General features: G+C 52.9%; 1 protein-coding gene across 1 annotated transcript in view; it reads left to right on the top strand.

Annotated features, from left to right (window-relative positions):
* ATP8B3 (ATPase phospholipid transporting 8B3) overlaps positions 1–14435 on the top strand; it is a 53284-nt gene that overhangs the window by 23039 nt on the left and 15810 nt on the right. The window contains exons 11-17 of the mRNA XM_077805400.1: positions 1983–2071; positions 4740–4933; positions 6238–6446; positions 8680–8708; positions 10636–10792; positions 12570–12761; positions 13331–13443. Coding sequence (XP_077661526.1) covers positions 1983–2071; positions 4740–4933; positions 6238–6446; positions 8680–8708; positions 10636–10792; positions 12570–12761; positions 13331–13443 — 983 coding nt within the window. The remainder of the gene's footprint in view (positions 1–1982; positions 2072–4739; positions 4934–6237; positions 6447–8679; positions 8709–10635; positions 10793–12569; positions 12762–13330; positions 13444–14435) is intronic.

Below are 14435 nucleotides of genomic sequence, written 5' to 3'. Positions count from 1 at the left end.
GAGCAGCGTTGTTGGTCATGCAAACAAACACCTGCAGATTCACTGCTTAGATTCACATTCTCAGGCTCCCTTCAGATTTTCCCTTACAGTGAAGGACTTAGGAAACTCAATCTGTTTGTCATGGAGAAGGTTAAGAGGTGACTTGATCCTGGTCTATAGGTACCTATACAAGAGAAGATGTCTGACAGTAGAGGGCTGCTTTTGTGTAGCAGACAAAGGCATGACCAGATCCAGTGGCTGGTAGCTGTTGTGAAATCAATTCAGGCTGGAAATAAGGCACATTTTGAGTGTAATTTACCATTGGGACTGCTGACCATGGGATGCAATGGCGTCTCCATGACAGAGTCTTTAAAGCAAGATTGGGCGTCTTTCCAAAAATATGCTGGAGCTCAACCACAAGATATGGGCTTGGTGCAGAAATTACAGATGGGCATTCTATAGCCTGTGTTATGAAGGCGATCAGACTAGAGGACAGAACGGTCCCTCTGGCCTGACTCTGTGAAGATTCTTCAGCCTTTTGGAGAGCTCATTAAACCCCTACCATAAGGGCAGAGGACGAGGCGACACCTGGTCTTGTTAATGCTCCTGCCACTGTCCCCGGATGTCAAAAATTCCCAAGGTGGGATTTGAGGGCTCCATGTGTTACAAATTACACCTGGTAGGACACGCATACAACTGCTGCGAATTATACCTGATAGGACACGCACACAAATGCTGCGAATTATACCTGATAGGACACGCACACCAGTGCTACGAATTATACCTGATAGGTCACGCACAGTTCGAATCTAGGCTGAGGCACAGAAACAAAGTCCACAACTGCAGAGTTCCCAAAAGACACTAAGTTTATTACGCTCGAGCGTGGTGCCCCCCTGCTAGCCAGGGGGGGACCCTGAATACAGATTATACAAAGGTTATATACTTTTTAGCAAAGCATGTTGGCCTCGTGCATCGGAAACCTTAGCCAATAAACAAACCCTTGTCTTATCTACCACCTATCCCTGCTTGGTGCATTCCTCGTGCTATACCAGTATGTTAATTGCACAGCACGGTCCTAAAGCCATGCATCAGTAACTTTTATTATCAGAATGGGAGGCCTCACATCAAGGCCAAGAGACAGGGAGTTAGAGACTGACAAAAACCAGATATTGGGAGTCAAGGCAGGCTGGAGACAAGGAGGAGGATTTTCACAGGGATTCAGTATCTAAGGATCACTCCTCCTGGTGTATGATGTGCTGGCATTTAAACAATGGTGGGCCCCAAACCAAAATGGAGTCACATGTGCTAACTTTTCCTTAACACATGTGGCCTGCGGTTTCCAACTCTGTAGCTCTTCGCTAATTTCGGGGTGAGAACAGTTCTGATCAGTGGCAGGTGTCTACTGCTGGCAACATCAGCCAGCAAGCGATTTCTGTTTATCTAAGCAATACCATTGGCATGGACATACTAGAAATGCTGTCGATTCCTTGGGCCAGATTCTCATTTACATTAAGGCCCCTTTGCACCATTCTGACAGGAATGAAGGAATAAATTACACGTATGCTCTTGGCAAGTTGCCTCTGCAGCCCTTGAATTGCAAAATTGGCCGTCCCTGTGCAAGTGACACTCCTAGAGTTCCCTGCCCCTGGAGCTCTCGAAGGGCTACACATAATTATACCCTGTTTATAGATGGGGAAACCAAGGCACAAAGGTGAATTGAATTGCTCAAGATCACAAAGTAGGTCGGAGGCAGAGCTGGGAATGGAACCTAGGAGGCCCCTGGTCTAACCACTAGACCACGCTGTGGGATGGTGGAACTGGCTTCCTTGGAATGAGTTCCTATCACAGTGTGATGACACCAACATCATGGGGCATGAGAGACATTTCTCCCCAGTCTGGAGAGCAAAGTGGGTGTGATGCAGCCAGCATGATTCTCCAGCAGCTAAACAATTGCCAGGGTCAGGTGTTTTTCTGTTTTCCTTTTTAAAATGTGTCTTATCCAGGATTGGATTCCAAAATTATGAAAAACTGTGGGAAGATCAAGATGAAGAAAACCAAGCTGGACCGCTTGATGGACAGACTGGTGATCGTAGTAAGTGCATCTCTTCCACCAGAAATGGGCTGGCCAGCTGAGCTCTCACTGCCTGACCTCTCACTCCACAGAGGTGTAGCTCTGTCTCTGGTTCAGCATGGAGTGGAAGGCAGTTGTGGGACTGGTGTTGAGAGCGTTTTATCGGTGGGGGTGTGAGCAGGCCCCGCCTCCGCAGCTCCCATTGGCTGCAGTTACTGTCCAATGGGAGCTGCGGAGTCGGCGTTCGGGGCGGGGGCAGCGCGCAGAGACACCCCCTCCCTGGGGCCATAGGGCTGTTCCGGCCACTTCTGGGAGTGGCGCAAAGCGAGGCTGGACAGGAAGCCCCCTTAGCCAGGGGAGGTGCAGGGGCAGCAGGTGGGCCGGGGGAGAGACCCGGCCCCGAACATTGTGGAGCCAGGCCCCCGGACCCTGAAAATTCCTGGAGCATGGGCACCCCGGGCCCATATAACTCGCCGCCCCTGAGTGCAGCTGGGACACTTGCGTTGCTTTTCGTTCTCAGCAGCGGTCAAAGTGGCACTTTCCCCATGGCCCCTCCCCTCCCACCTTGTCCTGGTGGGCTCTGCCCACCCACTCTGACAAAGAGACCAGCCCCTTTCCCCAGCACTGCAGTTTAAATTAAATAAGAAGACCAGGTCTTAAGCAAGTATAAATCGACCTCGCTCCATTGAAGTCAAAGGGGCCAGATTCTCAGCTGGTGGAAATTGACCGTAGCTTCCCTGTAGAGCTGTGCCCGTGTACCCCAGCTGAGGATCTGGCTTGGAGAACGTAGTGTCATGTTCCATTGGCCCTTAGTGTAGAGCCACTAAAAGGTCCTCTGGCTGTAGATTCTAATTTAAACACTAATTCTTGTCCTGCTGTCTTGAAGAACTGTGGCCACATATGTTTGCAGAGGAATCAGCAGGCAGATGGGTGAACGTGGCTGTAGGACCATGGTGCTGATGATGCTGTGTTGATAGCTACAAATGAGCTGTAGCAGTGGCTTGCTAAGCTCCTGCTTTCAGGTGTTTGTAATTTTCCAACCAAATGACCCATCAGGCCTATTTACCTCAACCCTAGAAACAGCAACTATTCCTCGTGGATATCTGGTGAGATACCAGCTACCCCTGGGGCCTTGTATTGTGTTTATCTCTGAGATAACATGGTCCACGGTTATTTATAGTACCATCTCGGGTGTTCAGCACCATTGTACATCAGAAACGGGAACGAATTAGGTTTTGCCACACAGAGAGTGAGGAATTGACTTGTCCCCAAGGTTTCGGGGGGGACGGGACAAAACCCAGTTCCCCAGAGTCATCTCCCTAGCCACAAGACCATCCTGTCTGCCCTGAAGTCTCTATTTAAAGGCAGCACTCTCAGTTACCCGTTCTAGCTACGATGCCTTGTTGGCTCCATCCTTCCATCCTCTGTCGGTGGCTCCCACATGATGCTCTGTGGCCCTTTGGGGGGGTGGTCTGCGGATGGTCACGTGGCACTAGCTCCTCCTCCTGCTTTCCAGGTGCATTGAGAGAAACGAAAGGTGCATTAGATACGTTCCTAACGGTGCTTTGCCACTGGCTGCACCTGCTGCGGGGATGTTATGTGACTATGGATGGGCAGGGGTGGGTCTAAGCCATAGCAATTGGGAAGGGAGGGGCCCATGAGATGTATCTATATTATTATTATTGACTCTGTTATGTGTAATTATTATTACATTATTATTAATTTTATTCCGGTGGCACCGAGGAGCCCACTCATGAACCAGAGCCCCAGTGTGCTAGGCGCTGTACAGACAGAGGACAAAATGACAGTCACTTCCCCAAAGAGCTTCCCATCTAAGTATAATATGCCCCCCCACCAGGGCAAAGCTGGAGAACTCAGGCTCTGTGTCGAAGGTCTTGTTCACATGGGAACATTTTACCAGTTATCCAGATCTAGTTATACTGGTATAAACCTCCGATGCGTGGACACTCTTATTCCGGTATAAGAGTGGCTCTCTTCGGTTTAGTTTTAAACCCCTTCCCAAGTGACATACAGTAACCTGAAAAAAGGCCCAGAATAAGAGTGTCCACACAAAGGTTATACCAGCATTCATGGTTTCATCCAACTTCTAGTCTGAGCTCCCTGCATAGTTAATTTTCACCCAGAAACCCCTGCACTGAGCCCAAAGACTTTAGTTAGACTAAAGCATTTCAGTCCTCAGGAGCGAGAACAGGAGAGACCAAGGTGCCACCCATGCCCAAGGCCCTGCAATGGCAGGGAATTGATTAGGTGACAGATGCCCAGATGATCCCAAAAGGGGAGCCACACTCCTGGCTGCAGAAGAAGGTGAAAAAACCCAGGCTCGCCACCTGGGGGGAAATTCCTTCCTGACATCGAATCTGGCCATGTATGACCAGGGCATGTGAGCAAGACACACCAGCCGAGGATCTAGTGGTTTAAATTCACACCAAAGAAGGGCCTGTCTGCACCCATGTAACTACCCTGCTTCACACCAGTGTAGCCCATTGTGTACCCAGGGAGAGCATCAGTTTAGCTACACTGCTACTAAAATGGCTAATGCAGACAGGCCCTCACTCCTGCCTCTCTGGAAGCCTGGGTGGCGCTGCTTGGCCCATGAACCCGCTTGGAGAAAAGCCTGGTGGAATCCTGCACAGTGCCTTGAGAGGTGGATTTCTTCCCCTGCCCCCAGATCTTCGTGATGCTGGTCATTACGTCATTATGTCTCGCCTTTGCCGCCGGATTCTGGGCCGTGAAATTCCACACGCAGCACAGCTACCTCTCCGCTCTGTATGTCGGCACAAGCCCTGCCACGCAGGCCTTTTTCACCTTCTGGGGCTTCATGATCCTTCTGAGCATCATCATACCGATGTCCATGTACATAACGTAAGATCCTCAGAGTGGATTCTGTGCTGCTTATAAATAGTCGCTGTCTTTTACTTCGCCCTTTTGTCCTCCTGGGTCAGCCTGCCATTCGGTGCAGCGGGGAACATCGGTGCCTCTGGGACTGGGAGTCAGCATGTCAGGGGTCTGTTTTTTACTCTGCCTTGACCTCGAGCAAGTCACTTCTGTTTGCTTATCTGTGGAAGGGGGGGTAATATTGACCTAGGTCAGAGGACGGGCTGTGATGCTCAAATTCATTAATGTTAGTAAAGTGCTTTGGGATCCTCAGATGAAAGTCACTAGAGAAGCGCCCAGGAGTCTGTATGGTCTGGAGTTATGGCTAGGCTGGTGGCGATAGCTTGATGACCAAGATAATATTTGGTCACTAAATGTCAGCGTGGTGATTCTGATGAGGACACAACTGTGAGCCTAAATACAGATAATGTGCTGCACTGTGGATGTGCAAAGCACTTTACAGAAATTAGATACTGAATCCTCCCCTGTCACAGTGAGGTCAGTGTTCTTAACCTCACTTTACAGAGTGGGGAAACTGAGGCACACAGGAGAGAAGTGACTTTCCTGAGACACCAAGTCAGGATTAGCACTCCTGGCTCCCACTCCTTTGCCTGGGCCTCCCTCGGTAATCATTAGTACGGTAACTGGATGTTAGATTGAAGGGTGAGGAGGATCGAATGGGATAGCTGGTTAGGGCTAGGGACAGGAGAGAGCAGACTCTCCCTCCCCCTCTAAACCTGACCTGAGCTTTCGCTGAGTCTGGAGGAGTTTAACATTCTCCTCTGCCCATTACTTTGCACATTCACTCCCCGGGGAAGTAGGAGCGATGAAGATCTTTGGGACATCTCTGTTTCCATCCTGACCAGAGACAGGAATGATTTGAAATCTCTTGCTCACCCAGTGACTTGAGATTCTCAGCCCAGCTAGGAAGACACCAGAGGTCTGATACGTCAGAAGCAGCTTCCAAACTTTTTGGCCCTTACCTGAACCTTCAGACATTTGAGGTTTGTCATCAAGGGCCAGATTTTCAAAGGTGCTCAGGGACAGATGTTCTCAGCACCTTCCATTAGGGGCAGATTTTCAAAAGAGCTTAGCCCCCAACCTGCTCCCAACCCAGAATGCCGAGCCATGAAATTCTGACCCTGAGTGATCTGCACTGTTTTGGATTTTAGCAGGCTCCGAGCTGTAAGACAAAGAGAAAGGGTGGGGGGTGTCAGATTCCCAAATGCCCCTAGCTCTGTGGCTAAAATAACTATCATGCCTGTTGTGTCTCTTTCCCCCGGGTCTCCTAGGTTTGAATTCATCTACATGGTGAACAGCTGTTTTATTGACTGGGACCTGGAGATGTACTACCCTGCGAAGGACACTCCAGCAAAAGCCAGGAGCACCAGCCTCAATGACCAGCTTGGCCAGATTGAGTACATCTTCTCGGACAAGACGGGCACCTTAACGCAGAACATTATGACCTTCAAGAAATGTTGCATCAACGGGATCACCTATGGTACCTCTGAGTGGAAGCAGGTTTCTATAGGTTCTTGGGGGAGGCTGACCTTGAATAGTTGTGGGGTGCACTGCAGGACACCTGGGTTCTATTTCTTGTTCTGCTACAGACCCGCTGTGCAACCCATAGCAAGTAATTTAATCCAGTTCATTAATTTTAGCAAGGTGCATTGAGGTCCTCAAGTAGCAGGTGCTGTAGAAATTCAGCATGCAGTTATGTCAGATGTCGTTGGGCAGCTGGTTTGCTGGGGCTGCTGCTTTTCATGCTGGTCAGTATTGTCCCATTGTTTGCTCGTGATCTTCCTAACTGCGTGGTGCATCTGTGGCTTATGGTGACCATACGTTCCGTGTTGGCCGGGACAGACCCTTTTTAAAGCCCTGTCTTGGCTGTCCCGACTTTTTTGGCAACAGTGGGCATTTTTCCTGTTTGCTCTTGCCAACTACGGGACAAAGACACATTTGTCAAAAAAGCAGGGTGCGGAGGAACATGCAGGGGGAGGGAGCGGCGATGCCAGCCCCTCGTGGGGGGGAGGCAGGGCTCGGGCGAGCAGCAATGCCCGCCCTGCATGGGGAAAGGAAGGTCAAGGCTTGGGCCAGCCCCACACGGGCTGGGGAATGTCTGTCAGCATACAGTCGCTAGAGAGGGCCCAAGCCCCGAAGCTCTGCCTAGGATCCACCTCAGCACCTCCCTCAGAGAGAGGGGAGCAGGGGTGCGTTTCAGATTTGAACTTCCTGTCAGACCCATCAGCAACTGGCTGCTCTCCGTTCTGGCACAGCAGCCTTCGGCTGGCCTAGTGACACTCGATGAACTGAGGCATAACGTGTGACCTGATTAGGGCAGGCTGCGGGGAAGGTGGCAGGCAAAGGTGCTCATTGAAAAAGGAGGTAGGCCCACTGGGAGCTGAATAGAGCTGGAAACATATCTTATTTCCCACAAAATGTTTTGAGAGGAAATGAATTTTTTCACAGAATTTGGGGAGGGGACGGGGTCATTGAGATCCTGCAAACCCTGTGTTTTTCAGTTCTGGTTTTCGAAAACTCAACAGTTTTTGGGTTTCAGGTTTTTGACGAACTCCCCTCCCCCGGAAATTTCAACAGAAACAGAAATTTCTGCAATTTGCTTGAAAAGGCCTTTTTGGTCAATGTTGTATCCCTCCCAGCTGGAGTGCTGAGGGGAGTTTAGCACAGAAATGATTGCTTTTTGTAAATTCCTTCCAGCCACCTGCAGCTCTCCTGTGACACTCCAGAATGCATTCATGTGCCTTCCCCTGCTTTACTTCAAGAGCTCTTCTGAAATGTGGCCTGCAAAGGAGGGAAAGAAAAGGGGTTGTTCTTTTATGATGAAGAAGCCCCCCCATTTTCTTTTTTAAAGTTATTTTTATGCTTTTTTTTACCCTTAGAAATATCAGGATTGTCAGGTCTTGTCTCTCCTTGTATTGCTGGATGACTAGTTGGAAGTCTCTCATGGTTTTGGGAGCTTTCTCTGGCTCCACTCTTAATTGATGAGACTTGCAGGGCAGGGAGTATTGAATCTTTAGCATAGAGAGCTTTTCTCCTGACTGCATATAGTGCATTTGTGTTAAAGGTTCGTTGACAAAAACAGACAGGGGGAAAGCCCCAAGTTTCCCAGGGAAAGTAGGTCAGGTGAGAACTGAATTTCTCATGCTAAAAATATGCAAAAAACCCAAACCCAACAAAAAACTTCAACCAACCAACCAAAAACGCCCCTTATTTTTGACCCAATTAAAAAAATCCAAGCGAATAACAGGACAAAGTCCACAGATTTTTCCTTTTTCAAGTCACCTTGAAACTCTACAGCTAGTGGGTGGAGCTTAGGGATTGGCTGTTCTTTGGATCCTTCAGCCGGGTATTCGGGAATGAGATTAAGGAGGAGCTTGGCAGTGAGAAGCCAGAAGAGATCAAGACTCCCACAAGGCAGTGATGAAGGTGGGAGAACTGGGAGGGCAGGTGGCCAGTGCTGGAGAAGATTGTTCTCTAATGAATTAAGGAAAGATTTGCAAAAATGCCTAGTGATTTTTGGGCGCGCAACTTGAGATGCCTAAAAGGGCCTGATTTCCAGAGGGTGGACGCAGTTCGTTTTTTGACAGTCAGGTCAAGGTGTCGTCAGCTGGGTCCCCAAAATCACAGGTCACGTTTGACCATCTCAGCCTGAGCACCCGCTAAGAAGCGTTCGGTGCAGACTCTTTATTAACTGTTTTTTTTTTTTCCAACAGGATCTGCAAATGGTGAAAACAAAGCTTCGGTGCGTAACTATCCGATGCGTAGTTTTAGTAGTTATATGTGCAGAGCCGTACACTCCTTATTGTGCTAGCTGTTCCTTTGCCCAGTGTTTCACACAGTAACAGCGAGCCATTGTCCACTTCCAGGGAACGGGAGGAAACTGGGCCTGTCAATCTCAGGGGTTATCTCTGAGGATGCTCCTAGCCCAGAGGTGGGCAAACTACGGCCTGCGGGTGACGTCCAGCCCGCAGGACCCTCCTGCCCGGCCCCTGAGCTCCTGGCCCGGGAGGCTCATCCCCCCTCCTGCAGCCTCAGCTCACTGCGCTGCCGGCGCAATGCTCTGGGCTGCGGGGCTCTAAGCTCTTGCCGGGAAGTGCAGCTGCAGAGCCGCGGCCTGACCCGGTGCTCTGTGCTGCACGGTGGCGTGGCTGGCTCCGGCTGGGTGGCATGGCTGCTGTACCGGTGCCATGCTGCTAGCCACTAGTGCTCCAGGCAGCGTGATAAGGGGGCAGGAAGCAGGGGGGTTGGATAGAGGGGTGGTGGTCAGGGGTGTGGATAGGGGTTGTGGCAGTCAGATGATGGGGAACAGGGAGGTTGAATGGGGGCAGGTGTCCTGGAGGGGCAGTCAAGAAGGAGAGGGGGGTTGGATGGGGCAGTAGGGGGCAGTCAGGGGACAGGGAGGGGGGATGGGGCATGGGTCCCGGGGAGGGGCATCAGGGGACAAGGAACAGGGGGGGTTGGATGGGACAGGAGTCCCAGGGGGCTGTCAGGGGGTGAGAAGCGGGGGGGTTGGATAGAGGGCAGGGGCCGGGCCACATCTGGCTGTTTGGGGAGGCACAGCCTCCCCTAACTGGTATTCCACAAAATTTCAGAAACCCGATGTGGCCCTCAGGCCAGAAAGTTTGTCCGCCCCATCCTAGCCCCACATTGGCCAGCACAGGAAATAACTGTCTCCACACACCTGGTTCATCACGTGGACTGATGGTGGTTTTGGACTGGTCAGTAGTCCTGGGGTGCAGAGAGGGCTTGGAAACGCATAGCCGGTTTGGGGCCTGATTCCCCATCCCCCTGCACCTGGTACAGTCATTTACACTTGTGAAAATGCCCCTCAAATTGTACCAGCTCAGAATGGCAGCGTTTTACACCCATTCTGCGCAGGGGTGAATGATGACACCAGGTGCAAAGCAATGGAGAATGGGGCCCATTGCTTTAAATATCTTCTAATCACAATGTTGTGCTAACTTCACAGTAAGGTTCCATTTATTAATGGTTATAAACGGTTAATAAACTATGAATAGGTGTCATAGGAATGTTACATGTAACAAGCATGAGTAGTATGGATTATAAAATGGTTATAAACCACAGTTATAAGTTATTGATCAGTTGGGCTCTTGATTAGTCGGTTATTAAAACCATCTCTTAATCATGTATTAATGCGTTATAAACAGGTCCTTAATATAAAGGGTGAGATACTGGCCTGTTTCGCCCATTAGAGGGGAAATGGATGGTAGGAGACAGGTTGCTAAGGGAGATGGAACCAGTTTAGGGTCCATCTGCACTTGGAGCCGGGGGGGGGGGGGTGATTTCCTGCTCAAAGAGACGTACCTGCATTAGCTCTGATTGAGCCAAGGTGCTGAAACCAGAGTACGGACTCGTTTGCCCCAAGTACGTACCCGTCTGAGACTTCAGGCTCGTGCTCAGCGTGGCTAACCCATCCCGCTGCTGGAGCTGCCGAAGCTACGCTCCAGTTTTAGGACCTTAGTGCAATCCGGTCTAGCGCAGGTGTTTTCTGCTCGGGCTGGGTATCCCAGCCCCAGCTCCTAGTGTAGACAGGCTCTTCCATTTTTCCTTCTGGAGAAAGGTGCTCCCTGCAGAGCTGAGCCGGGTTTGCCTGGCTGTTTGATTTTGCTCCTTGCTCCTATGAACGTCTTGGCCCGCCCCTCTTGCAGAAAGCCAGTATGAGCGGGAACCCCTACGTGGACAGGACGGCTGAGTTTCACGACCCCTCACTCCTGGAGGCCGTCCTGCAGAACGACGATCCGGTGATGAGGGAGTTCCTGAGGCTGTTGGCCCTCTGCCACACCGTCATGGTGGAGGAGAAAGACAGTGAGTTGGGTCTGAAAATGACGCCCTGCTGGCCAGGGAGCACCGCAGAATTCTGACGGGGCCCCAGGCTCTGACCAGGCCTGTCCGTCTGCCCAGACTCAGCCGCTTTCAGCAACCGTGTCCGAAGCCAGAGGCCGGTGCATTTAAAGATGAGCCTGGACTGCGGTCGAGGAGATAATACGTTGGGGCAGGAGCTCGCGTGGCCTTTTGCCCATGTGCAGGATGAGGGGCGGGGGCGGGGAGACAGTCAGCACTGGTGTGAGTCAGTGGCGAGTTCTGATTTGTGCTTGTTTCACACACACCATGCCCCCCATTTTGCACAGATCTAAAGGAAGACCCAGTGTATCCCCTGGATCTTCACCTTAGGCCCATTCCCCCTGTGCACCAGAGCTCTGTGTGGGGTGGGAAGGGGTCATGGGGGGCATGGCTCCAGGTCCAACAGCGCCTGGCCCCAGCTGAGGGCTTAGTGCCTCCTTCGGGATAAGAGATTCCTCAGGGCAGATCAGAGGGGGAATGCTGCTGCAAAGTGGGGGAGGAACGGTGGGAGCCCTCCCCTTGCCTGGGTGGTGGGTGGGCTTTGCCCAGGTTCCTCTGATCGCGGCAGTCACTCATCACCCCCCCCACCAAATACGGAATTGATGCCAAGCCTAGCGAAAGGGGAAACCACCAGAGCATTCTCACCCTGGTTGGATTTGATTAGAGCTGCTACTTTCTGTGCACTGTTCCCAAACACACACCATTCAGCAAGAGCGTGCAAAGGCAGGGGGTGTCTCCAGAGGCTTAGAGGGCAGGTGATTCGCCTCGGCTTGCGAAACGGGGCTCTGCTCTGGACTGAGGTTCCTGCTGCGTGGAAGAAAACAACCAACTCTTTTTCTAGCAACAGTCAAGAAAACCCAAACCTTTTCCCCCAAAGCATCACAGCATGGCAGTGTGAAGCGGGGTAGTCTGATCTTGGGGTGCAAGGCACATTAACACTTGGGCGTGGCTCTTGGGCAGGTCACATCTATGCTGGGGGGTGGCACTGGGTCAGGTCACGTCTACATTGAGGGGGTGCTGGAGCAGGTCATGTCTATGCTGGGGGTGGCACTGGGGCAGGTCATGTCTACATTGAGGGGGTGCTGGAGCAGGTCATGTCTATGCTGGGGGTGGCACTGGGGCAGGTCAAGTCAATGCTGGGGGTGGTGCTGAGGCAGGTCACGTCTACACTAGGGGGTGGCACTGGTCCAGGTCATGTCAATACTAGCGGGTTGCACCAGCATCAATGTAGCCGCTCCAGTGGCCCAAAGCCTTACGTAGCCTGGGCCAAGGGCCTGCGGGGGCGCTCCTCCGCGCAGCAGGAGCAGCGAGCTTTGACCAGGAAGCAGCACAGTGCCCAGCATGTGCCACGCTGCATTTCTGCACACCTGAAGCAGGGGATTAGCTCCACACTGGGGTGTTCATTTAAAAGTAATGAGCCGGGGAACAAAGGCGTCAGGGGGCAAATCCTCTGACTTGTGGGGAACCATCATGGCGTGAGGCCAAGTGAATCCCTGCAACCCTGAGCAGAACTTGCTTTACTCGGGGGGGGGTGGAGGGGGGAGGCAACCAAATGGTGTCATCCAGGAGCCAGGGGAATGAACAGGCCAGACACAGCCGTTCGCATGGAGCTTTGAAGCCACTGTAGCCCTGGCTGAAGATTGACCATGGCCCTGTAGGCAAAGCCAGTCTCCTTCTGAGTGCTGACTCAGCTCAAGCCTAATGGGAAGAGCCTTGTCTGTCTCTCACTCTCTTCCTTTAGCAGGCGAGCTGGTTTACCAGGCAGCTTCGCCGGACGAAGAGGCCCTGGTGATGGCAGCCAGGAACCTTGGGTATGTCTTCCTCTCCCGGACACAGGACACCATCACCCTCAGCGAGCTGGGCACAGAGCGGACGTACAGCTTGCTGGCCATGCTGGACTTCAACAGCGTCCGCAAGAGGATGTCCATCCTGGGTGAGCCGGCCGGCTGGGGGCTAGGTACTTGCTGGTCACTGCAGATTGCTGCGGGCCCAGCCGCTGGAGGGCAGCATCGCTCCCACCTGTGAAGACCCCCGAATGGGAGTGGCACTTTTCAGCGGTCACCCTAGGGGGTGCGGTGGGGCAAAAGGCGCCAGGCCACCGAGAACCAGCCCTGAGAGTCTCCCTTCGCTTTGCTGGTCGCCTCTGGTGCCTTTATGCAAACCTGGCCTTTAAGGGTGCGGGGGTCTGTGAGCTGCCGCTTCAAGGGCCGAGATAGCCAGAAAGGGGCTGCCCCATTGCAGGAGACTGATTGGAGCAAAGAGGGGTCCCTGGGACCCATTTCCCCCCTGCCCCGCCAGCGACAATCAGGAGTAACTCGGGTGATGTCGTTGCGTTGCCAGTGGAGGAAACAGTCTCAGGGCAGCGCCATCTGCTCGCTGCCATGTCTCCCCAACCCCCATGGTGTTGCCCTCCGCCCCCAGGTCCCTCGGCAGCCGGGGAGGGGCCGCAGGGCAGGGGGAGACGCAGAGTGCTCCGTGGTTAAGCAGGCTCATTCCCCGCAGTGAGAGACCCCGAGGGGAAGATCCGGCTCTACACGAAGGGGGCGGACGTGGTGATCCTAGAGAGGCTGCATGAAGATGGGCCTACCAGGGCTTTCACCCAGCTGGCACTGGATGTGAGTGCGGGACCAGCCCTAGAAGGGGTGGGCTTACGGCTGCTAGTGCTCTCTCTTTTTCCCTGCGGCCCGGGTGTGATCTCACTCTCGCTGTCTCCCTAGCTCCATGTGATTTGATTCAGCCTAATGTCTTAGCCGCGCATGGTATGAGGGCCCCAAAGCTGCCAGTGCGATCGAGGCCTAGAAGCCTCTGCCAGTTTGCTCCTGCTTCCCCAGAGCTGGATCCTGGCTCCCCCGGTGCGTCCACGTCCAGGGGTGACAGATGCAGTTACCCTGGAACTCTGACAGCAGCATCACCAATTCTTGTGACTTTATGGCAGCTCTCGTGGTATTTGGTGTTTTCCCGGCTCCTGGAGTCATGTGATTAGCGGAGACACTCAGAGGCGGATTAAGCTTTTGTCGGGCCCTGGGCCAGAGCAAGTGGGGGCCCCTCCCCAACTCTTCTGCCTGCAGTCCCCCCTCCCCACGCTTGTGCTGGGGAAATGGAGTCGGGGTGTGGGGGCTTGTCCCATCCCCGTGCCCGGCACTCCTGCCGGGAGTGGGGTCTGCACATGGGGCCTTCCCTGGCTCCGCCTGGCTGGCACTCCTGCTAGGGAGCAGGATCGGGGCACAGGGGCTTCCCCTGGTCCCTGGCAAGAGCGCCAGGTGGGTGGAGCAGGGCAAGTCCCTCTGTGCTGACCTCGCTTCCTGGCAGGAGTGCCAGGCGGAGCGGGTCGGGGCATGGGGGTGCCCATATTTCCGGGCCCCCACAAGTGGCTAGGGCCCCTGGTCATGGGCCCTGTTGGCCCAGTGGCTAGTCTGCCACTGGAGAAGCTCCGCTTTCATTTAAAAAAGAAGAAGTTTTTCTAGTCTTCCTGGTTGCGGATAAAAGCTTGAAAACGGGGCCCTGAAGGCTCAGACCCAGAAGGCACATGAAAGAGAACCCCAGAGTTACTGGTTAAAAAAATCTCATGACTTTGGAGCCACGCTTGTGATTTTCCGGGGCCTGACTC

The sequence above is a fragment of the Eretmochelys imbricata genome, chromosome 25 (genome assembly GCF_965152235.1).
Source record: "Eretmochelys imbricata isolate rEreImb1 chromosome 25, rEreImb1.hap1, whole genome shotgun sequence".
Lineage (NCBI taxonomy): Eukaryota > Metazoa > Chordata > Testudines > Cheloniidae > Eretmochelys > Eretmochelys imbricata.
This window is presented reverse-complemented; position numbering and strand designations above follow the sequence as displayed.